General features: G+C 36.1%; 2 protein-coding genes across 12 annotated transcripts in view; one reads left to right on the top strand and one right to left on the bottom strand.

The window, feature by feature from the left end:
* Nucleotides 1-24,320, top strand: part of HADHB (hydroxyacyl-CoA dehydrogenase trifunctional multienzyme complex subunit beta) — a 28,573-nt gene extending 4,253 nt beyond the window's left edge. For all 11 annotated transcript variants that reach the window (XM_081068641.1, XM_081068644.1, XM_081068650.1 and 8 more), the window contains 15 exons: nt 2,603-2,677; nt 2,781-2,825; nt 4,725-4,824; nt 6,030-6,074; nt 9,099-9,198; nt 13,140-13,227; nt 14,353-14,540; nt 14,859-15,039; nt 15,756-15,877; nt 17,987-18,066; nt 18,144-18,191; nt 18,862-18,949; nt 19,311-19,385; nt 19,800-19,964; nt 22,546-24,320. In XM_081068641.1, the coding sequence (XP_080924767.1) occupies nt 2,611-2,677; nt 2,781-2,825; nt 4,725-4,824; nt 6,030-6,074; nt 9,099-9,198; nt 13,140-13,227; nt 14,353-14,540; nt 14,859-15,039; nt 15,756-15,877; nt 17,987-18,066; nt 18,144-18,191; nt 18,862-18,949; nt 19,311-19,385; nt 19,800-19,964; nt 22,546-22,581 (1,428 nt within the window). In that variant the 5' untranslated portion in view covers nt 2,603-2,610 and the 3' untranslated portion in view covers nt 22,582-24,320. The remainder of the gene's footprint in view (nt 1-2,602; nt 2,678-2,780; nt 2,826-4,724; nt 4,825-6,029; nt 6,075-9,098; nt 9,199-13,139; nt 13,228-14,352; nt 14,541-14,858; nt 15,040-15,755; nt 15,878-17,986; nt 18,067-18,143; nt 18,192-18,861; nt 18,950-19,310; nt 19,386-19,799; nt 19,965-22,545) is intronic.
* The window catches only part of ADGRF3 (adhesion G protein-coupled receptor F3), a gene marked incomplete at both ends in the record, with an annotated part of 10,944 nt that continues 10,240 nt past the window's right edge, over nt 23,617-24,320 (bottom strand). The window contains one exon of the mRNA XM_081068854.1: nt 23,617-23,694. Coding sequence (XP_080924980.1) covers nt 23,617-23,694 — 78 coding nt within the window. The remainder of the gene's footprint in view (nt 23,695-24,320) is intronic.

Raw genomic sequence — 24,320 nt, 5'->3', positions numbered from 1 at the left:
AATTTATTTGTACTTATGGTGTGCATTGTGGACCTAAATTTTTTTGCAAGTGGTTAGCCATTTCCCCAACAAATCTATTGAATAATTCATCTTTCTCCTACTTATTTGAAATGTTATTTTTATTATATGTGGAATTCTCATACACATCAGTGAATGTGCTTCTGAACTTGCTACGTCCTGTTCTGTTGCCAAGTTTCATTTATTTCTGTGCCATAATTACACTGCCTAATTACTAGTGTGCTATAGAAAGTTTTGTTATCTCTTAGAGCAAGGTCCCCCTTTTTGTTAATCAACATTTTCTTGACAACATTTGTGAATTTTATTTCATGCTGAACTTTACGTAAGCAAACTTGTATCCCACACTCATGTGGCATCATACAAGTATATAACTTCTGGAAACAGTGGTTGCCCATCTCATGGGCCAATTGTGTTCCCTGGCCAGAGTCCCTTGACTATCCCTGGGCTGGTGAGCCTAAATTCCTTCATCTCTTTCCAATCCACATATTTGGAAAAATATGATTTTTCTTTTTCTTTTCTGAAGCCATAAGGCATCCTCTTTTTACCGAAAAGAAGTTAAATAAGGCTTTTATTATTTAACTTTATAAATAATCTTTTATAATAGATACTATATTATCTATTGTATTTATTTGTGAGACAAATTATCCCAAAATGTAGCTGCTTAAAACATTAAAAATGTATGATACAGTTTCTGGGGTGAACTAACTGCATTGCTCTAACTCAGAGTTTCTCATAAGGCTGTGTAGTCAGAATGTCAGGGCTGTCATCCTCTGAAAGCTTGCTGCATTAGAGGATTTACTTCCCAGCTAGTTCACTCACGTGGCTGTTGGCAGGTGGCAGCAGTTCCTTGCCATGTGAGCCCCTTCGCAGGGCTGGCTCTAGGGGAGATGAGCCAGCTGGCTTCCTCCGTTCAGGGTGTGTGATGATCTAAGAGAGAGATCAAGATTGAGGTTGCAGTATTTCCTAAGCCTAATCTCAGAAGTGGCATATTCTTTTGTTTACACAGACCAACCATGGTACAATGTGGGAGGATAGGAGTTCCAAAAGGTGGGGATGATTTTATTGGGAGCTGTCTTTGAGGCTGGCTTCCACAGCCTTCATAGGCAAATCTTGCCAATTCATTCTTATCTTTTTTTTTTTTTAAGTTAAAACATGTTTCAAAATTGAGAAATGTACAATGACAAGTATTCTTTACACTGGGTCCCCTAGTTACTCTGTTTCCTTCATTCCAGCCAACCTTTATTTTTAACATCTTATTTCTACTTCCAAGGATATTTTATACAGATTACAGATACAAGGAAATGTGTGTATTATTTTTCCTCTCTTGAACATGAATGATAGCAGCTGTACACAGTATTTTGCACCTTGCTTTTTTTTTTTTTTTTACTTAATACAGGTTAAAAATGGCCCCATATTGGCAATAATGTCCCTATCTTTTTTATAGCTAGATAATATTTTATCAGGTGGTCATAGCATGGGTTACTTAACTAATTCCCTATTTGTTGGTTATTCTAATCTTTTGTATTACAAATAGTGACAGCATAGATCATGTCACATGTGTGTAAGTAACATCCATGAAGTAAAAACATGAACGTGAAATTGCTGGATCAAAAGTTAGGTACAATTGCAGTTTTGATAGTTAATACCCAAATTACTTTCCATAAGGATTGCACAAGTTTACACAGTATATGAGAGTGCCTGTTTGTGTATACTCTTACCACACAATATATATCAAACCTTTGAAAAAGTGTATCTCGGTGTGGTTTTAATTTGTATTTCTCTTATGAATGAGATTGAACACCTTTTCAGGTATCTAAGGGCCATTTGTACTTCCATTTTTGTGAATGGTCTGTTCATCTCTTTTGCCCATTTTTTTTCCTTACTGATTGTAGGAATTCATTTTTAGGAATGTCGGGAAATGGTTAATATATTGTAAATATCTTTATAGGGTTTTAATATATATTTTATTATTTTGAGACTATCAAGCTTATAAAAGAGTAGTAAGTGCAGTACACGAACTTTTTTTTATAACAGTTGAGAGTAAGTTGCTGACATTCATTATACTGCACTGTCCTTGAATACTTGAGTGCATATTCCCTTCAAATCCAAACATTCCACAAAATCACAATACAAATGTCAAAATCAGGACATGAACATGGGTGTCTTCATGATCACGCCCAGCAATCTCTCTACTCCTCTGGCCCTAGAGAAGAGCGTAAACTTGAGCTAGAATGCCTGGCTTCAAATTCCCTCTCTGCCTCTTACTGACTGTGGATCTTGGGGCAAGTGACTGAATCTCTGTATGCCTCAGTTTTCACATCTCTTACAGAGGGTGTAATAATCATGCCAACTCCATAGGTCATTGAGGATTGGATAAGTTCAGGTTTACAATAGTGATTTGCATACATGAAAGCTATGTCAATGTAGTTATAATATTATTACTATAGGAGGATAGTTGGTAATAGATTAAATGTTACAGTATTTCACAGTAGCCATGGATGAGGTTATCAGAGATCATAGACTACAATAGAAGCTGCAAATTGTTCAAATAACCCAGCATATATTTTTGTTCTTTTCTTTCTAGATTTCAGAATGGCTTCCATCTTGAGTTACACTTTTAGAAACCTTCCCAGTACATCAAAGTTGGCCCTTGGATTTTGTAAGTTTAATTTGTTCTTATTTAACATTACATTTGGATTTATAAACGTCTTACACAGACATTGAATTGTATCGCTTTTTGTAAACTTTATTTTGTCTTTCAGCTGTAAGACCTCTGAGCTGTTCCTCTCAGCTATGCGCTGCCCCAGGTACAGTCATTTGTAAAATAAACATTTCTGATTTAAATGTTAAGATTCTAGATTTGTGAATTCTGAATGGAAACCAAAATCAATTTGGTAAGTTTCCGCCTTTTATGAGCAACGCGGAACGTCACTATTACTTTCAGATTAAAATAACATAAGGCCAGTCAGTAGTGGTGTTACATCGGTTGGGCTCGAGGATGTGAACAGGAGGCTGCTTTCTGGGATTTGGAGCCTGGCGGAGTCTTGGAGGCTCCGTGCAGCCTGCTGCTCAGTTTATTCACCCGCCTTGTCAGGCCTGGAGATGATTAATTTACACTCTTGAGACTGTTGTGGGGCCAAAAGCTAACATTTTACATCTGCAGTTAGATTTAGGCTTCTGTATTAATGAATATCTTCCTCTCCCATATACGACAGGAGTCATTCCTGAAATAGGGGTGACTAGGGAACTGGGTAATAAAAGAAGGTTGTTTGGGCAATATGAAATGAAAAAAGTAAATAAATTTGATTTTTATGGGGTCATTTAGACCCTCAGTAAACCCAGTGAATTAGACTCTTTCACTGTTGAATACATCCTTTTGCAGACCCTGACGCAGGTAGGTGTGTATCTTCAGTGGCCAGTGCTAAAAACACCCTGACAAGTTCATACTTTATCTCCTTGCCAGGTCCTGTATTGACCTATGATTTCTGATTTGGGTTTTATTATGGTATTTCTACTCGGATAATAACTTTAATTGAAAAGGCACCTTGCCAGGATCCAGAAGACCTCTGCTCTGTTTCAGTTCTACCTCTTTCTGAGCAGTGTGGCCTTGAACTGGTCACTTTACTTTCCTGTGTTTTGGTTTCTTTATCTGAAAAACTAATAATTCTGGTTTTGTTAACCTGGCTGACTCTCATTATTTTAGTAGATGCCTAACGTTCCTAGCATGGTTTTAAGTGTGTGACTGTTCAAAATATAAACATCAAAACAATCTAAACAGAATAGAACTAATGTTTTATTTAGTTTGAACCTAGTTACCAAAGTTCATGATCAGCTTTGAGACAGATCGGTCAACTAAAGTCATTTGTAAGCCAGAGTTACGGGGCAGCAAAAATTCCTCTTGGCATCCTTTCAGCTTCAACTAATTGGCTTTTCTCTTTGCTTCTTTGCTTAGATTCCTAAGAGAAGACCTGACTTACATAGCTTATCACATAGGGAGCTGACATGGGTTACTGGTTAGCTGCTCTGTGCATTGACTTTTGGTGGTGTATTTCCCATCCTGAATCTAATCAGCTTTGGCTATGGGTTTACGGACAAGGCGTGTAAGGCATAAAGAGTTTTTACTCTCCATAGTTTAGTATTGTTTACTTTTCTTTTTCTTTTTTTTTTTTTAACCACAAGCTTATATTCATGTTCTATTTTTTTAATTTAAAAAGTTAGAGGAAGGTTACTCTTTTGATGTCAGAAAATAACTAGGCAAATTGAGTCAAACAGAATCAGGAAGCATTCTATGTTTTTGCAGAAGGGCAATAGTCATCACCCAAATGACCTTTATTTCTACATAAAAAGTCAAGAATATTAATCTATGTGAAGTGACTTCTCATATTAAGGACAGACTTACGTGTCAAATTGGTTGCTTTTAGTGTGACTGTCAAACTCTTGAGTAAAAGAAACAATTTTATTAATGGCATAAATATCATCATCATTAGATATAATCTCTGTATTTACCTTAAATATTATCTGGAAACTTGTAAATGCTGGTCAGTTTCTTAGCCTTTTTGAAAAAATATATATTGAAATGGTTTGGTAAATGGAAAAAAGAACTTGGCATTGAATGAAGTAATTCTTCTTAGAATGTCTGTCTTTAAAAATGTAAAGTCATCCGACTTCACGTATTTTAACTAACTTATTTGAACTTTGTCTTAAAGTTGCCCAGACCAAATCAAAGAAAACCTTAGCCAAAGCCAATCAAAGAAATGTCGTGGTGGTGGATGGTGTTCGCATTCCATTTTTGCTGTCAGGCACTTCGTAAGTATGAAATGATTGTGTTATTTTTCCCCCCTTTTTCTCCCCTCAGCTTTATTGTGGTGTTATTGACACATAAAAAATATATCTATTTAGTTGTACAATGTGATTTTTTTTAAAATAATTGATGCAAGCAAGATGTACAAATGAATGCTAAAATTAGTGAGTGAGAAATGTTAAGAAACTAGATATTAGCGTAGCCTCTAACTCTCTCCCCCCAGATATTCATTATTGTGTTGATTTTAACATGTGTCCACAAATTCTTTGTTACTTCTTCCTCTAGGAAGTGAAGCTTAATTTTCCCCACCTTGAGTAAGGGCCCTACTAGGGACTCATTTCTAACAAATTGAGTAAAGAAAGGGAAAAATAGTGGAGAAAACTGGCAGAGACCACTTGAACCAAGTGATTCAGTTAACATCACCAGTAATAAGTCGTGTTCATATCACATACACCTGGATATGAAGCAAAGAGAAGAGCACTTATCTCTGTGATATTCTTTCCTCAAATCCATAACTCTACTCTTCAAGTGCCAAGGTCATAAAAGATAAGGAAAAACTGAGAAACTCACAGATTAGAGGAGATTAAAGAGGCATGACAACAAAGTACATGGATGAGATTCAGGAACAGAACAGTAAAAGGGTGTTCGTGGAAAACTGGTGAGATCCAGATAGTTAGTAGCTTAATGATGAAAGCAGTATTGCGCCAATGTTAATTTCTTAGTTTTGCAAGTACATCGTGGTTATATAGGATATTAGCATTAGAGAAGCAGGGTAAAGGGTATGGAGGAACCCTGTTCTATCTCTCCAATTCTTTTATTATATAAATCTCATATTACTTCAGAATAAAAAGTTTCATAAAAAGTCCTCTAATACATTCTTCATGTCCCTTTAGGCATCACAAAATAGAGAGAGAGAGAGAGAGAGAGAGAGAGAGAGAGAGAGAGGGAGAGAGAGAGAGAGAGAGAGAGAGAGATTTTGTTAGATTCTTAGCCAGCTCAGCCTGAGTTAACGCTTACCAGATTTTTAAGGATGACAAATAGCAAAAGTCACACTATTTCTTCATTTAAACTGATGGACTCTCTTAGATAGTGAAGTTAAATGTATTTATAGCCGCACATGTTAGATGATCTTTTCATTCAAATAGAATGAAAAAAAATTTTTAGTAAAGCTCTAGGCTTTGGATTTAAATTACTTATTTTCTTTTCCCAGATATAAAGACCTGATGCCACATGATTTGGCTAGAGCAGCACTTTCGTAAGTAAATGCAGTTTCATTCATTAAAAGCACTTTTCTCCAGTTTTCACACTTGAAATAGCAAGTTTAATAGAATTTCCATATCTACGACATATTAATTTTTATGTGGTAAGAAAGCACTTATTAGCTTTTACAAAATTCGTTTATTCTTGATTTTAGCCAGGTGTGGTATACAGATTCAAACTGGTGGATGTAAGGCATTATCACATTAATATTCCTTTGATTCTTTGCACTAGCCACAGGTCTTTCCTAGTTTGAAAATTCCCTTTAGTTGACTTCTTCCTATTCTGCCTGTCCTATTTCTTCTCTTCCTGCCAGATTTTAAGAATGGATGAAAGCAGCAGTTGCTTCTTCTTTCTTTCTCTTTCTTTCCTTCCTTCCTTCTTTCCTTCCTTCCTTCCTTCCTTCCTTCCTTCCTTCCTTCCTTCCTTCCTTCCTTCCTTCCTTTTTATTGGGGAATATTGGGGAACAGTGTGTTTTTCCAGGGTCCATCAGCTCCAAGTTGTTGTCCTTCAGTCTAGTTCTGGAGGGCGCAGCTCACTGGCCCATGTGGGAATTGAACCGGCGACCTCAGAGTTAGGAGCACGGCGCTCCAACCACCTGAACCACCGGTCCTGCCCCGCTTCTTTCTTACTATTCCATTTATTTTCCTTAATCTTCTAATAATTGTTTCCATTCCCATTGCTCTACAGTAATGATACTTTGGAAGCTTCTCTTAATAGTAGTGATTTGTGAACATTAAATGCATCAGTCTCTTCTCAGGCCCCAGTCTCTATAGTCTATGGCATTTGACACTGGCACCTGTACTTGAAATTGTCTTCCTTTGTCTCCTTAATATTAACCTTTCTAATTTCCCTCCCATCTTCTGACTGATTCTGCTCTACTTTTAGAAAACTGGAATTCTTCCCTTTTTTAAAGGTATTTTGCAAGTTTCAGTCCTTAGAGCTTTGCATTCCCTCTATGCACATGTTTTTTCTTAAAAATCTCATCTACTTAATCTTTATTTTTTTATGTAGAGGACTCCCAAATTTCTAAATTCGACCATTTCTTTGACACTTCAAGTTTAGCACATCAAAAATGAAAACTATCTTTTCCTCAAAACCAGTTTATTTTCCATTTGTTGATAATGGTACTATTTCTGATTATCATCCCAGGCTGGAGATTTGCAAGTTTTTCTTCAACTTTTTATTTAAAAAAAAGTCAAATGTACAATAAAATTAAAAGACTAATACAGTGAAAACTTAAATACCCTCCACTTAGATTTAATAATTGTTGCCATTCTGCCATATTTGCTGTATCTCTATGGTTCAGCTTTGCATATTTCAGTGTTTATCTCCTAAGAATAAGGACCTTCTCTGCTATCTGCTATGGTGATGCCATTACCATAGCTAAGATAATAACAATGATTTCATGATAACTTTTAATGCCCAATTCATAGTCATATCCCCCTCAATTATTCCAAGAATGTCTTGTCTTAATATTTTTTTTTCAAACTAGGACCCAATCAAGGTTTATATTATAAATGGATATGTCCCTTTTCATGTTACAAGTGAATGTGTCTTTTTAGTCTCTTTTAATTTAGAACATTAATTTCTCCCTCGGCTCCCCTACCCCCACCCCACATGACAGTGACTTTTTGAAAAATCCAGGCCAGCTGTCCTATAAATGTCCCACATTCTCGATGTTTCCTTATGATGATATTTAACTTTTCTCTATGAATTTGCTTGTAAACTGGAGGCTTGATTTTATTCAGGTTGAGCATTTTGGGGTAAGAATGCTTCATGGGTAAAGCACATGGGTATCGTATCATTTCAAGAGGCACATGATATATGATGCTGAATCTTAAGCACTTCGTCATGGTGGTGGTCAGACTGCCAGATCTGGATTATAAAGGTACATTTTTCCCTTTGCAATTAGTCAGTAATCTGTAAAGGGATATCTTAGCACCATGTGAACGTCCTGTTCCCCAACAGCCTTCCACCAAACGGTTTTAGCATTCATTGATAATTTTTTCTTGAATTGGTTATTACATTAAAGATTATAGATTGGTGATTTTTCTGATTCTTTTATTCCTCCTACATTTATTGGCTGGTATTTTTCTATAAAGAGTAGGTTTTTTCTTTTTTTAAATGATGAGGACTTAATGGATTTTTATTTATTTTTTGTGTTATGGCCAAGTTTAGTCATTATTCTTTTTGAAGCTCAGATAATCCCACATTTTATCTGTGGGAGCTCCTTCAGGTTGGCTCCTATGTCCATTTTGTTTCTTATTACAGTATGTTTTGAGGTACAATTGCACACAATAACATGCAGAGATTTTAAGGGTATAGTCTGATGAGTTTTGACAAATGTGTATACCTGTGTTCCTGTTTTTACGACGGTCCCATTAGTCTTTGAGTGCTTTCTTATTTTTAGCACAAAATAGATCAGTGAGGTTCACTTTGTACTTTCCCTGCTTTAGACCTAGTCTCATTTTTAAAAAAGCTCTGATTCCTTTAATGGGGAATGACATTTAGTAACCAAGTCTGAGGTCAGGGTATGCTCTTTCTACTGGAGTGTTACTGCATCTAATCTTTATCAGTGGGGATAACTAGAAAACTATGTATATTACTTAAATCTTGTATTTATATTGATATGTCAAATTTAAATTTAACATACCTGGGATTTTACTTCATCTCTTTAGTTTTATATTTGTCTCTTTTCTCTTTTGAATGAAAACTTGGTTCCCACTAACATTACTACGTTTACTTATCCATTTTATCATGTTCCAAATTATTTTTTATTCTTTCTGTGTAACTCCTCATTGCCAGTTGAGCATCACGTGGTGACTTTTTAAATCACTCTTTCTTTCATTTCTTTTTTGATAAGGTGCCACATGGTTGTCGAATTAAGCAAAACGCACACTCTCTGCTCTTTAAATTCAAAGTTAACCTTTTAAAGAAGTGCAATGTTTTATTTAAGTAATGACCTATGGCCCTACCTTGATGTGTGAAATGCTTCTTTGCTTTGGACTTCTGTTCTCAGGGGTTTGTTGCATCGGACCAATGTCCCAAAGGATGTTGTTGATTATATCATCTTTGGCACAGTTATACAGGAAGTGAAAACAAGCAATGTGGCTAGAGAGGTGCGTGAAACAAACTATATTATTTAGAGATTGGTAGGAGAATCAATTTGAATTTCAGCTAATAGAATTTACTCTGTAAAAGCTATTAAAATCCATTAAGTATATTTGACTTACGTGATTTTATAACTTGAATAATGTTATTTAATATTTAAAAGAATTATACTATAAATCAAATGACGTACACTATAGTAGTATATATTTATACTGTATAAAAATCAAATCAGTTATTTGAGCTGGCTTGGGAAATGTTAATTTGTCTGTCTCTTTTGTTAGGAAGATAGAAATTATGTCAGAGTTTGACTTGTGTGACTTTTAGTAATATTAGAGTATGGCTTCTAATTAACTTAAAATCTCAACATTTTGCAAAGAACTTTTTTCGTAACATGGTTTTTGTTTGAGGTAGCCTTGTTTATTCATATTGACGAGGTGACACATAGGGGATTTTTCTGTTTTTTGGGGATTTTTTATTTTATTAGTTTCAGGTGTACAAAACAATGCACTAGACATTTCACCCCTCACAAAGTGGTAATCCCCCTCCCATAATAGAGTTTTTTTAAAAACTATTTCACAGGAGTTTATCTTTCCCCTAGTTGGCATAACTCCATGTAGTATTTATTGGGTAAACAAGATAATGACAGACCTTGGAACTTTTGTGATTTTACCTTTCCCCTAGTTGGCATAACTCCATGTAGTATTTATTGGGTAAACGAGATAATGACAGACCTGGGAGATTTTGTGACATGTCCTACAGACATATTGAATAGTTAAAACACATCTTCTGGGCCTTGTTTCAATTTGAAGGTGATTATTTGGATAAAGTTGGCTCCAAAGCACATTGCAGTGTGCTCAGCATTTTCTTTGTTTCTTGTCTGTGCCTGCTATGTTACTGTGTTCAGTACAGTTGAAAAGGCAATAACTTTATCACTGTCAGCCAAGAGAAGGGAAATTGAACAGGACTGAAGTATTTGTTCTGCCCTACCGTTTTACCTGTCAGCCCACAAAAATTAACTGTATGTTGTTAGAGAGTCAGGAAAGAATTAAGAACAGGAAGAGGTTCTTTTTATTTCCCTTTCTCTGATTTTTATGTTTTTTTACTAGATCTTCACATTTTTAAATGTATTGAATATGATAATTTTATCAGTTCATCAAGTTATTCATAATACATTTTCAACTTTTATATTCTGGGGAAAAAAGTGACCCTTATAAGAGCACTTAAAAAGTAAATATTGACCTGTTTCAATTTTCTGTATATTTCTATTCTATCGTAACACTAAAGCCCTAATGTTTTTTTCCTGAATTTGTTTTCTTGAAATTTTACATCCATATGCAAATCTCAGCTATTGATTGATATGAGATAGAGTCTCTCTCCCTGCCCGGTACCAACACCACTTGCATTGCACTCCAGGTAATTTTAGCAGTGGCTTCAGGGAAAGTGAGTTGAGGGGATATGTAACCTCAAAGCTAACATACTGTGTTTCCCCCAAAATGAGACCTAGCCGGACGGACAATCAGCTCTAATGCGTCTTTTGGAGCAAAAATTAATATAAGACCCGGTCTTATTTTACTATAAGACCAGGTATGATATGATATATGATATGATATGATATGATATGATATGATATATGATATGTAATACTGGGTCTTATATTATAATTTGGGTCTCTAATTAATAATGGGTCTTATATTAATCAGCATTAGAGCTGATTGTCCAGCTAGGTCTTATTTTCGGGGAAACATGGTAACTTCCAGCTAGAGAATTTCTTTGGGGCTTGTTGTCTAACAAAATTAATATGAAATCCTAAAAAGCTCCGGGCGATGAGTTCCCATGAACCTGACTTTACTGAAGCATATTCCCCTCCTCTCCAACTTAACTAAGAGGCACCTTTCCCCTTTCTCCTTAATCTACTACCTACAGCCTAAGCTTGCTTTTAGAGCTGTTCAAACTTTAAATAGAAGAAGTATGTGGACAAGGTTCACCAGCAGCCAGTTCTATTTAAAGCTCCTCAGTCCTGAAAGTCAACTGGGCCAAGGGTGTAACACATGCTAGGAAGGACCTCATGAAGATCAGCTGTTACGACCTGAGTGTCCTTTACATTTGCCCCACTGGGGAGCTCTCCCTTGCCCTCTGAAGACTTGCCTCTCTCTTCCTTTTGGATAGGTTTACATGGAGAGGCTGACATGTGGTAGGCAGGGGTCATTTTCAGCAAAGTAGGTTGGGCACTTAGTATTAGGAAAAACCAGAATAAGGTCATGTTGCATATACACTACTGTAGCACATTTATATTTCTATAGATTATGGTAAATAGTGTACAGGTAGCATAAGTATAAAGGTAAAAATCAGATAAGAAACATTGAATCTCTTCAATCTAGACTTTGGAAACGTTTATTTTATCAAATTATAGGAGATCTTGTATTTTGAGGATAATTAAATAGTTCCAGAAAGAGGCCACTAAAAATGAATTTCTCTAATGGAAACCAGAATTTCATAGTAAATAGTGGTGGGGGTGCTGTGCGGTGAGGGGAGTTAAGAACGTTATTTTTACAGTGAAACTTTAATATTATAAATATTGTTGCACCTATGCATTAATTCTTTATACAAATAATGGAATCAGGCATTGGTTGGTTTATTGGCAACCTAATTTCCCCAATAAATATAGTATAATAAAGTAATAGATGTCCTCATTTCATGTTTAACTTTACTGTGCCACCATAACAGAAGCCATTTTTGCAAAATTGAAGTTGGGTTTCAGTTTTCCTCAAGGCCCCTTAAATGGTTCTTTTGAAGTACCTATTGTGTCATTATTGTTTAGTTTTCTCTTTTCTATTTGTTAACTGGTCCAGCCCTTATTTGTCAGAGGCTCACTTGTGGCTCAGGCAATTTTCCGATCAACTCGTATGTATTTGGCAAGTTTTCCTTTTTTGACTTTGCATCAGATTTACAAAGTGCTGTGTGAAGTATCAGACAGTCAGGGAGAGAGACTGACTGGTAGTGAGAGTAGAGATGAGTATAAAGTGGGCAGGGACCTGAGTGGGGACTTTGTTTATGAGTGGTAAGTTCTTTAGAAATTATTTTTATGTTTGATGACTTTTGCCACTAAGCTTTTTAACTACAGGAACATAGATCATGAGGACCTTACCTATTACGTATTTCATCAACTGTATTTAACAGGTGTACTTTAAGTTGATTTGAAAATTTAAACACATTAAAATTAAATCATTTATTGATATCCTTAAAGGCTCTGAACACAATATGGGGAATATAATCAATAATGTAAAGATTATGTACGGTGTCAGATGGGTATTGGATTTATTGCGGCTGTCACTTCATAGATATATATACTGGGGGTGTCAAAAACGTATACACGTGACTTGTATTCATCTTTTGTTATCGGTATGTATTCAGTATTACAATTTTCATACAGTTTTTTTCCTTTCTTATATGTGTATTTTTTTGGCATCCTCTGTATATAGTAGTCACAGAATGTAAAGTCAGCATGGGGAATATAGTCAATGGAATTGTAACAGCTAGATGTGATGTCAGAGGGCTGGTAGACTGGGGGGAGGTTATCACATTGTGAGGGGTGTAAATGTCTAATCGTTAGGTTATTTTGTACACCTGAAACTAATACAAAAAAATTAAATAAAATAAAAACAAGGGGGAAAAATGGCTCTGAACAAAGCGTTGGTAAGAAATTAGGTGAGATAGAAGAGTGTTGTAGCCTTATATACCATTCTAGAAACCAGCTACCTCGAATTTTGCAGAGTGCTTGTCTTTAGTGGCTAGATGAAAAACGAGAAATCATTTCTGTGATGGGCTTCATTTTATTTTGAATCTTACTCTGTAGAACATTAAACTCAAACCTTTCCTGATTCACCATACAGAGAAGTATAAGCATCATTTACATGTAGTATGATCATTTCATTCACTGTGTTTCCTGTAGGCTGCCCTTGGAGCTGGCTTCTCTGACAAGACTCCTGCTCACACTGTCACCATGGCTTGCATCTCTTCCAATCAAGCCATGACCACAGGTATGTTTTTCTGAAAGCAGAAGGTACATGGTAATCTCCTTTGTCTTTTATTTGATCTTTAAAAAGTTCTCTTAAAGAAGTAAATGATAAGCACAGATCTCTGAATTTGTGTTTTTTAAAAAAAATATGGTAATATTTACAATTTTTTATTTTTGACGATAGGTCTCAACCTTTTTCTCTTGCTCTCTATACCTGAGGGACATACTGATTCATGTAGTTCCTCCATCAGTTATATGGTTGGCTACAGCAGGGATTATCAACTGGAGGAATATATTTCTAGGAGAATGCTTCTGCATTTGAGGCATGAATAGTTTATAACCTGCCAAGTTTTAAAGTTAGGTGATTCTAATGTACTGCCCCATGGAGATTGGCCTTCCTCCCTCCACGATTGCCAGAGGGATAAATCACTGCTTTAGATGGTATAGCCCTTTCTTCTTTTCCCCCACATCTTGGCATTTCTAATTAGTTGCAAATTCTCCTAACAATCTTTAGCAAAATTGTGGGACATTTTGTAACATTGGCCCTTATTGTGAAAAGACAGGAAATCTGAAAGGTATAGTAATCATGTGTTCTCTTAGTAACATCAAGGTTAAGTTGGGCAGCCTATCCCATGGGTGGCAAGGAATGAGCCAGAGGCAGTGACGGGCAATTCACCACTCTGTGTAGCATGTGACCACTCCCAGTTAGAGCAACAAAATACTTGCCAGTGGCCATAAAGAGGGAAAGGGGCTGCCTTACATCTCAAAAGCCAGAATTTCTTTGGCTTATAGAAATTGAAATTCCCTTCCCAGTAAAAATATCTGAAAACTAAAGTTGGGAGCATATAAAATATGCTGAAAGTTCCGGTTTAGAACATGATTTGTTTTGAGAGTTGGTTCAATGGCTATTTCCAGAAGTTGATGTCTGTGTAGCCTGAATGACACTTGTTTTTCTTTAGGGCATTGAGTATATTTTCAGTCATTGAAAAAATTATTTTAATCCCTCTGAAAAGATGAAAACCTTAATTACAGATCTTGTACAATACTGATAACTATCGTACAATTTTTAAATCAAGAAGCTTAAATGATCAGTAGTCTGTTAATTTCTGCAGAAGATGTTCATGTACATATGACCTGTGCCCTGTAGGTTTTGGCTTGATTGCTTCCGGCCAGTCTGATGTCATCGTGGCAGGTGGTGTAGAGTTAATGTCCGACATCCCTATTCGTCATTCAAGGAAAATGAGAAAAATGTTGCTTGATCTCAATAAGGCCAAGACTCTGGGTCAGCGGCTAGCTTTAATCTCTAAATTCAGATTGAATTTCCTATCACCTGAGGTAAGACTTGTGAATGCTTTCAGAAAGACTTGTATTTCCAAAGCAGCCCGCTTCAGAGATTTAGAATTAGGTAAGGCAGCAGGGGTCAGTTATGCTCTGATAGTTACAGGGCAGGCTTAATTACTTGGTCATGTTGAAAAAAGAAAAGATAGTGGTTAGAAAATTTGAATTCATAAGCCCTCTTCAGAGATGCCCTGTTCACATAGTTTCCCTTGTTTTGGTCTTGACTGATAGTGGATTTTAACTTTCCCAAATAACCCTGGGTGTGGTACAACACCTGTCAACAGTGTCCCTGATCCTGTCTGGCTCCTTTCCCAGCTCCCTGCGGTGGCCGAGTTCTCCACCAATGAGACCATGGGCCACTCTGCAGACCGATTGGCTGCCGCCTTTTCTGTTTCTCGACTGGAACAGGATGAGTATGCGCTGCGCTCTCACAGCCTGGCCAAGAAGGCACAGGATGAAGGACTCCTGTCTGATGTTGTACCCTTCAAAGTACCAGGTGAAATGGTTTGCTCCACTTTGTAAAAGAGACTGCTTCGTGATATTTGTTAGGGAAGTCTGAGTTGCTCCTAAATCTCCAAAAAACCCACATAACTTTTCAGTGAACATGGACTCAGGTTTCAATTTGTGTTACAACAATAGGTAAACATTTTAAAGAGAAGGTTTTCTTTTTTAATTTTTCAGTTACAATTGATGTTCAATATTATTTTACGCTGTTTCTGGTGTATAGCATAATGATTAGACATTTACATAATTTACGAAGTGACCCCTCTAATAAGTCTAATACCCACCTGGCACCATATATAGTTATTGCAATATTATTGACTATATTCCCTATGCTGTACTTTACATCCCCATGAAGAGAAGTTTTTCAGAGTCTCCTTTTACATTTTCCTGATATATTTTAGTTCTTATATAGGTGCCTGTTTTTAAAATTCTTCATGCATATGATTTCTGTATGGAATAGCCAAATGTGAATGAATATCTTAAAATAGGGTGTCTTTTTTTGTTGTTAAATCTTTTAGATTTTTTTCAAAAAATCTTAAAAGAGTTTTTAGAATTTGATAATATCTTGATAACACGAAAGGCTTTCTTTTTAGCAAACAGGTATGGTTTACATTTCATATGTTCTTGTAATTTTTAAAGCATATTTCTCTAGAGAAGATATATAATGCTTGTATTTCCTTAGAGTTAAAGAGTTCATATTTTTTATAGGAAAAGATACAGTTACCAAAGATAATGGCATTCGTCCTTCCTCCCTGGATCAAATGGCCAAACTAAAACCTGCGTTTGTCAAACCCTATGGCACAGTAACAGCTGCAAATTCATCTTTCCTGGTAATTTATGTGTGCTCTGTGTATTACTAGTGACTTTCATATTTGTGTACTCTCAGTAGAAAAGCCTAAAGTACGTCTGTTTGTAGTATGAATAGAAGCTTAAAAATATAGTTATTCACTGTAAAGATAATATTGAAATAGAATCATATTAAATATATGATATAATATTATCTATAAATAGATAATATTAAAATAGAATGGTTTTTAAGGCCTTAGAAGTCACCTGATCCAGCCACCATTCTGATACAAAAAGCTGTTCTCTTCAGACACTTAACCAGTCAAAACACTTGGATTGCCTATGCTAGGCACTGGAGATAAAAAGAACAGAGGCTTTTAATATAGAGAAAAAGCACTGTGGTGGCTATAAGCATAGGCTGTTGGCGAAGACGCATAGCTGGGGGTCAGAGAGGCTTCTCAAAGTGGAGAATCTGGAGGGAAGAGTACCAACCACTAGTTCAAGAAATATACAGAAGGTGTTCTAGGCCAAGGGAATAGCAAGTGCAAAATCAAGAGGTGTGAAAGCAAGGGCCTCTTTAGGGGCAAAGCTTGGTTAGAGTTTAGGATGTGAATTTGGGGAGTCATAGGACACAGAAGGTAAGCAGGAAGAGTGGCAAGACAACTCTTCTAGCTCTGAGTGTTAGAAAATAATGCTTTGTACTGACCCCCAAATTATTTTCCTATCATGGAATAAATACACCCTCATTTTTTGTTGTTATTTTACTTATCTGCGGGTAGCTTCATATCCTTCCTTGTTTTTTTGGCTCCTCAATTAAACATCCTATCGATTCTGCTTGTACGATGCAGTTTCCCTTCTCCTACCACCTTGGGTATAATCTACTGGATGTAGTTCATCTGGTTGATGTTTCTTTTATGGTATAACTCCCCTACCCAGACATAAAGTCTGGAAACATAGGCAGATGTGTGACATATTTGGTCTTGGTAAGTGACTGTTTAAGGCCTGCTCTTGGTCTAGGGGAAGGTGTCTGGCATAGCTCCAGCAGCGTGGTGCACCACCCCATGAAGACTGGGTGGTGAAGGGCTGGTGAGATGATCATTTCCCAAACGTAACTGGACGCTAGGGCTATATGCCCTGGGCTATACTCTTGCCAGATATGAACCCTCTCGATTACTTCTGGGGCGAGCTAACGGTGCAGGTTTATTTATTGAAAACCAGAAACAAATCATCAGAGGCAATACTTCACAGATACGTGAGTTTCTAGAAATATGTTAATGCACTGCATTAAATATGTTAATGCACTGCATTCATTACAGTTTTGTGCAGTGGCACACTGAACATATTATTAATGTAATGTCCACAAACTGTAGATTATGTATAGTCAGCTATGTTTCCAGACTGTATGGCCACCCTATTGGTAGTGCCTACATAGTCTCTTTAGGGTTGCTGAGTAAAATATGGTAAAAATATGGTAGAATGTGGTAGAAATTGTTTTGATTTTGCAAACTCTACAGAGTAGTTTCCTTTTCTTTGAAATTCTTTTTTTTTTTTTTTTAGTGCTTTTGAAGTCTCGGTAAAGGGCTTTTTTCAGTGGTACCTCTTTGTCCCCCGACTTCTCAGTTGTCAGTTGGGAATGAACATATGGGGTGTGTCCAAAGAGGGAACACTGGTTTTGACATTCTCAGCCGCCTACCTGTTGTCTTCCATTGGTTTGCTTGCTGTGGAGTCTCTAAGTAGAAGAAAACCACCTGGAAGTCACAGGCAGCAAGCAGCTGAGAAACAGTCCAGAAAATGTAAAAATAAATAAGTAAAGCAAAAATCATTTTAATTCATAAAATTCCTCATATTCTGTGTCAAAAGCAAAAAAAACATTTAGTTTAAATTTATTATGAACAATATTTCTAAAGTTACCTATTCTCTGTCCATTTGATCATTATGGTACTTTTTGAACATCCTCTAAAAATGGATCAGACACTGTAGTGTGTGTGTTTGAATTACAATTTAATGATAGAAAAAATAAAAAGGGTTTCCTATATAGAATCACTGTATAATTATTTGGTAGATTCAGTAGCAGGACACAGAAGAAGATGGCTGTGGAAAGACCTCCAGACAGGCTGAAGAATTGAACATTATTTTTCTGGTTAACATTTCAGACTGATGGTGCATCTGCAATGCTGATTATGGCAGAGGAAAAAGCTCTGGCCCTGGGTTACAAGCCCAAGGCGTATCTGAGGTAAATCAACATTTAAATAAATTGCTCTCGGTTTCTTTATTTTATGACTGGAGCTAAACCCTCTGTTTTTCACCTAGGGATTTTGTGTACGTGTCTCAAGATCCAAAAGACCAACTTTTACTTGGGTAGGTAGCAGTATATATATCCTTGGACTAGAATCAAAAGTATTTGATTGCCCACATTTGTTATACAGGTTTTAAAGTACAGTAAGCCCTGAGTTCATAATTGGTTTGTGTGTTGGATTTTAAAAAAATAATAATCCTTTATGTTGGTATATCATTTTATAGTTTGGGATTCTTTTCCATTTTTTCCTATAATTTCTACTTATTATGTATATAACTTCGTATTATATTTTATGAAGGTATCATAAGCATTGTTTCTTATTGCTACACAATCTTCAGAATAGCCTTTTATAAAAGCCTCCTCATTTTATACTATCTTCTTCTCCCTCACAAGGCTCTACCCTTATCATGTCCTTAAAACTAGCCGTGCCCTGTCCTATGCTTTGCCCTTTGAACTCTGTGTTCTTCTAGTTCTTCACATTATTAATTTGTCTTTCTCTTTCATTGTTTACTTGTATATTATCTGTTTCCTTGACTTAGAATACAAACTGCATATGGGCAGAGGCCATGGTCTATTCAGTTCACTCTTGTATCTCCAACACTTAATTGATATTTGTACAGTAGAATCAGTGAATGAGTTCTAATACTTGTGTAAAACTCAGTTTGGGGAATATGAAGGAGCTCTTCGGTTAAAAGTTAAAGTTTTAACGTACTACTTATTTTTTCTTTTCAGACCATCATATGCTACTCCAAAAGTTCTAGAAAAGGCAGGATTAACAATGAATGACATTGATGCTTTTGAATTTCATGAAGCTTTCTCAGTAAGTCATATCAAAGAACCATAACCATAAAAAGTATAGTCTGTGTTTGTGGGAGAGAGCAAAGCGTAGTTTATAATATGAATAAAACAGAAGTGGAGCTTTATATTGGAAGTACTGATTAACATTACTGGTAAGGGCATAGGGGAGGGAATGAATCCAGGGCACATATAAAGTGTAAAAACATACCTTTGAGGCTATCTCTTAGAGGCCCTTCAAAAGTACTAAATTATTTCTTTAGAAAATTTCAGGGAAAACTGATTAAAAGATTTGCTCATCTTTAAAGTTAGATAAACTCATACGTAAAAGAAAACCTTGAGGGACATTAATAACAAGGTTCTTATTGAATTATTTTCCTTTCCAGGGTCAGATTTTGGCTAATTTTAAAGCCATGGATTCTGACTGGTTTGCACAAAACTACATGGGTAGGAAAACCAAGGTAAGTTTCTGATTAAAAATACACTTGACTTTCCAAAGCACTTTACTCTCTGGATCTTAGTTACCTATTAGTACAAATAGGAAGGAGAAAGCTTCTCTTATGAAGAATTTTGTGTCTGATTAGGTATATTTGTTTCTTAATTACAAAATAGTTCCTGGAAATGCTTTAGAAAAAATAACAGCAAAATTTTAGCTTGTCTTTTGTTCTTCCCATTCTGATGTTAGATGAAAAATAAATGGACCTTTGGCTTTCAGAATTGACCTAGAATTTTTCTTTTGCAGTAAAATAATTTGTGATGTGTCTTAAGGTAGTTACTTCTCTCTAGCTCTCTTACTTCCTATTACTAAGAGCCTGGCCTGATTCTTTTGTAAGTAAACTCATCTTTATACTTGTGTCTGTTTTTGTGGGAGCCAGGTTGGATTGCCTCCTCTGGAGAAGTTTAACACCTGGGGTGGATCGCTGTCCCTGGGTCATCCGTTTGGAGCCACTGGTTGCCGATTGGTCATGGCAGCTGCCAACAGATTACGGAAGGAAGGAGGCCAGTATGGTTTAGTGGCTGCCTGTGCAGCTGGAGGGCAGGTATGTCACAGCAGCTTTATAGGAGCTTCTGGAAAGTCATTTTCTTGGAAACAAAGCAAGATCACCTAAGAATGTTTTATTTAGTTTATTTTGAAACATTCTTAGAGCAATATTTCTGATGACAGGCAACCAGAAAAAAGCAGCCTGTTTTTGTGGGGAGAGAATACAACTTTAATTCTGATAGTACTTTGGAAGGAAGATGCTATTTAAATCCAAGCTATTTTTTTCCTAAAATAATGTTTACATTTTTTTTGTTTATAAAAGTAGTATATGCCTGTTACGGAAATTATGGAAAATACAAAAACTATATAGAAAAAATTAGATCATCTATATCCCTTCACCAGACACTGTCATTCACACTTTGATATATATTCTTCTTTAATAATAAAATTTTATTCATTTATCTAGTCACCATAAGACTTATCTATAAAATCCAAGAGGTAAACTGTCTTTCTTGAAAACTGAACTATACCTTAATTGGAGAATTAATTTCCCTCTCGATAACTTACTGCTATTTAGCTGGGACAAATTATATTATTGTACAGATCTTTTTTCTACCTTCTTGTGGTATAGACACAACTTGCTACCTCCTGTAGCATTTCACTCTAGGAATAAAATCCAAAAGGAAGGCTGACTGGAATTTTTTTTATTTTTTTTAATCATGATGGAAACAGATTTAATTTTCCTTCAAATTATAGAAATTTCTGTTGCTGATCAAGATGAATAAATAAGATGTGAAGTGTAAACATCTTACATTTAAAAGCCTTTGTTTATGGTTTTTCCTCAGAAACTCTGAAGACAAACAAGGAGTCCGTTATTCATAGGTTGAAACATTTTAGACTTCATGATCCAAAGCATTTTTTAACCTGTGTAACCGTAGTCGATTCGGATCAGAGCCCCCCCTCTTACCTTTCCGTGCCAGGCTTACACAAAGAAGATAACTAGTACAGCACTGTCTGACTGCATCTCCACATAGGTTTATGTCCTTTGGTTTTGAGTGTGTTCTCCAATTTGTTATCTAGTCATAGAGTATAAAGAACACATAGATGCTTTTGTGGATGAACAAAGAATAATGCCCAGTACCTTTCTTCTAGAACTTTGTAGTACAGTGAGGAGAGAGAGATGATGCATCTTAGAAACTAGGTTAAACTGGTGGTGTTTCATCAAGAGGCAAATGAGTGATATGGACATGATTTGATCACAGGAGGGATCCATCATTATGGATCTAGAGCAGGGTTTCTCAACGTGGGCACTATTAGCATTTTGAGCCAGATAATTCTTTCTTGTGGAGGGGTTGTGCTATGTGTTATAAGATGGTTAGCATGGTCTTTAACCACTAGATACCAGTAGCAGCATCCCCCTTCCCAAATACGTATAGTTGGGACAACCAAAAATATGTCCAGACATTGCTAAGTGTCCTCGGGGGAGGGTGGGAGGCAAAATCACCCCCAGCTGATAACCATTATTCTAGAGCAACCTAAAAGATTTGGGACAGGAAACGAATGCATTGTAAATAAAGCTGGAGAAGGAAATTTCTGCCTTCTAGGATAACCCCAAGTCAGTCAAACCTTCCAGCCTCTGTTCATTTGTTTGCTTACACCTGTGTCAAGGTATTTAACAGTTGATAGTACTATACAGTATATATTATATATAGTATATATACACTATATAGTATATATATACTATGTAGTATAGTATAGAATTACAGTATATAGGACATTGGGGCAGAAGCCATGTACTAATCTTTATACTCACACAGTGTTCAAATAATAGTTGCTTAATAAATATTTATGGGGATTTAATTGAACCTGGAAACAGGGAGATTAGTTAGTTAGGCTATTAACTGATTTGATGGCAGTCCAAAAAATAGAATGACTGATTATCAGATAGGATTTAGATTCATGAAAACAAATGTCTGTGCTTTCAACTATGGAGGTAACTAGCGCACAGCACTACACGGTGCGAAAAAAGGGATTTTCTACCTTCTTACTTCTGTGGACCCTCTGATTATCTTCACCTGAGCAGAATAGTGAAGAAGAGCCATTGGCTTTGGAATCATCTAGACCTGGTTTTAAGTCCTGACCCTGTGACTTAATAGCTTTGTGAATTTGAATGAGTAACTTAACCTTTCAAAGCCTAAGTTTTCTCATCTAGAAACTTACAGTTGTTGGCATTCACTGTATTATGTTTATTTTTGTACAGCTAGAAAGAGCCCCCTGTGGCTTCTCATTTTAATAGCAATCACTTACGGCACATCCAGGAATCGGATTCTACTGGACAGACTCAGAGGCACATATGTATATATGTCTGTGTGTGTGTATAGAAATATGTGTGTGTATATAGTGTATGCTGTCTAATTTAATATTTCCAAAAACACTGTGAAGTTGGTACCATGAGCCCCCTTTTATAGAAGAAATTGAGGTTCAGAATAGCTAATAATGTTTCCAAAATCACAGTGTTTGAATGGCAGAGCCAGGGTCAAACTCCAAAGCCTATACTTTCCCCAGTGTTTTCTGCTGCCTTTGTACTGGCTGCGTTCATCACCTTTCATTGCCCTAATTGGACTCTTTTTCCTTTACAGGGCCATGCTATGATAGTGGAAGCTTATCCAAAATAATAGATGACGAAGAGGTGACCTGGAGTTTCTGTGCAGCACTCACCTAGCAATGCCATTTCAATGCATTACTAAATGACATCTGTAGTTCCTAGCTCTTCTTAGGAAAGCAAACTCTGTGGCCTTATGTTAAGTACTTCGCAATTAAGCCTTGCCAGTGTTCTGAGCTTTCCAGTAATCACAGCTCACTGCTTCAACAGGGATTTCTCAGTCACCAGAATCTCACAGTGATGATACATGTAAGCATTTATTTTTGGTCTCTATTTTCATTCAAGACTAAACGAGTGGTTGCAGTTTGGGAAAGAGGTTAGCTGAGATTTGGAATCATCTTTGTAACATTTGCAAATTATACTCATTGCTATTTGTGACCTAAATAAGTGTTTTCTATAAAATATTCAAGTTAATGTGCCTAAATTAACTTAATTACGGAAAGATAATTCAGAATCTAAACATCACTGAAACTTATAGTAAATGTTTACATACGTAAATACTATTTGGTTAATCTTAATAAAGTGGAGAAGTATTGGAGAAGTGTTTACCTTATTTTTTATTGAGGCAAAACGTGTTTCTCTTGGGGCAAATTTTACCTTCAATTCCTCGTTTGTATTGTAACTTCTAACCATTTTAGTCAACCACAAAGCTGTTAGGAACACAAAGAGAGTCCTGCTTTAGTTTTTTTGTTTGTTTGTTTGTTTTGGGTTTTTTTTAAGGCGCAGCTCACAATGGCCCATCAGGAATCGAACTGGCAACCTTGGTGTTATTAGCACCATGCTCTAACCAACTGAGCTAACCGGCCTAGTGTCCTGCTTTAGAATAACACCTTTTTCCCCTATTGCTTGTTTGCAGTAGATGTGTTGAACTGTTTGGAGATGCTTCTGTTTGCCAGGATTTAAGTGAAGTATAAAGAAATTTATAAATTTTGATCAACATGCTAAAAATCTTTTCAGTTTTTTGACAACCAAATTGCACTAAATAACATGTATGCTAGTGCTTTGAAGAAGCAAAAGCCTAAATTGCAGCCATTTGTGTGAATGTTGCTTAGGTCGATGAAAGCTGTCGCCAATCAGAATGGTCCTCTAGCTCAGGGACGGACTGAGCAAGGGAGTAAGTACTAATCTGTTAAAAGGGCATTTGAAAGTTCCAGCATCATTACCCCATTATTTCACTGGTAATTTCAACATAAGGTGAGCTTTTAACACTGAAAACCATTGTGTGTACATATATATCACGAAAATCAACTCTAGATAAGTTAAATATAAAAGGTTAAAAACTTTAAAACTTTGAAAAAAGTACCAGTATAACCCTAGGTTGGGGAAAGAGGGGCAAGGGTGTTTCTTAAACAAGACCTTTAAAGTGCTATCAAAAAATATCTATAAATTTGCCCACGTTGAAATAAGAACTTTTGTTCTTTATACTATAGAGTGGAAAGACAAGTCACAAATGGGGCAAAGATAAAGATGTATCTTCTAAAGGCTGTGTGTGTGTGCATGCACATCTTACAAAGATATAGATGGTAGAGATGTATCTTATAAAGGATCCAGGATACATAAAGGATTATAAATCAAGAAGAAGAAAAGATAACTCAGTAAAAAATGGCAAAAGATATTGACAGGTATTTTTTTAGGAACTGATATGCAAATGGAGATTAAATGTGAAAAGATGTCCATTAGTAACTCAGAAAAAACAAATTAAGATCATAATGAGATACTATTTTATACCTTCCAGACTGGCAAAAATGAAAA

Source organism: Rhinolophus hipposideros (genome assembly GCF_964194185.1).
Source record: "Rhinolophus hipposideros genome assembly, chromosome: 12".
Taxonomy (NCBI): domain Eukaryota; kingdom Metazoa; phylum Chordata; class Mammalia; order Chiroptera; family Rhinolophidae; genus Rhinolophus; species Rhinolophus hipposideros.
The sequence above is the reverse complement of the archived record's forward strand: the minus strand, read 5'-3'. Positions and strand labels throughout refer to the sequence as shown.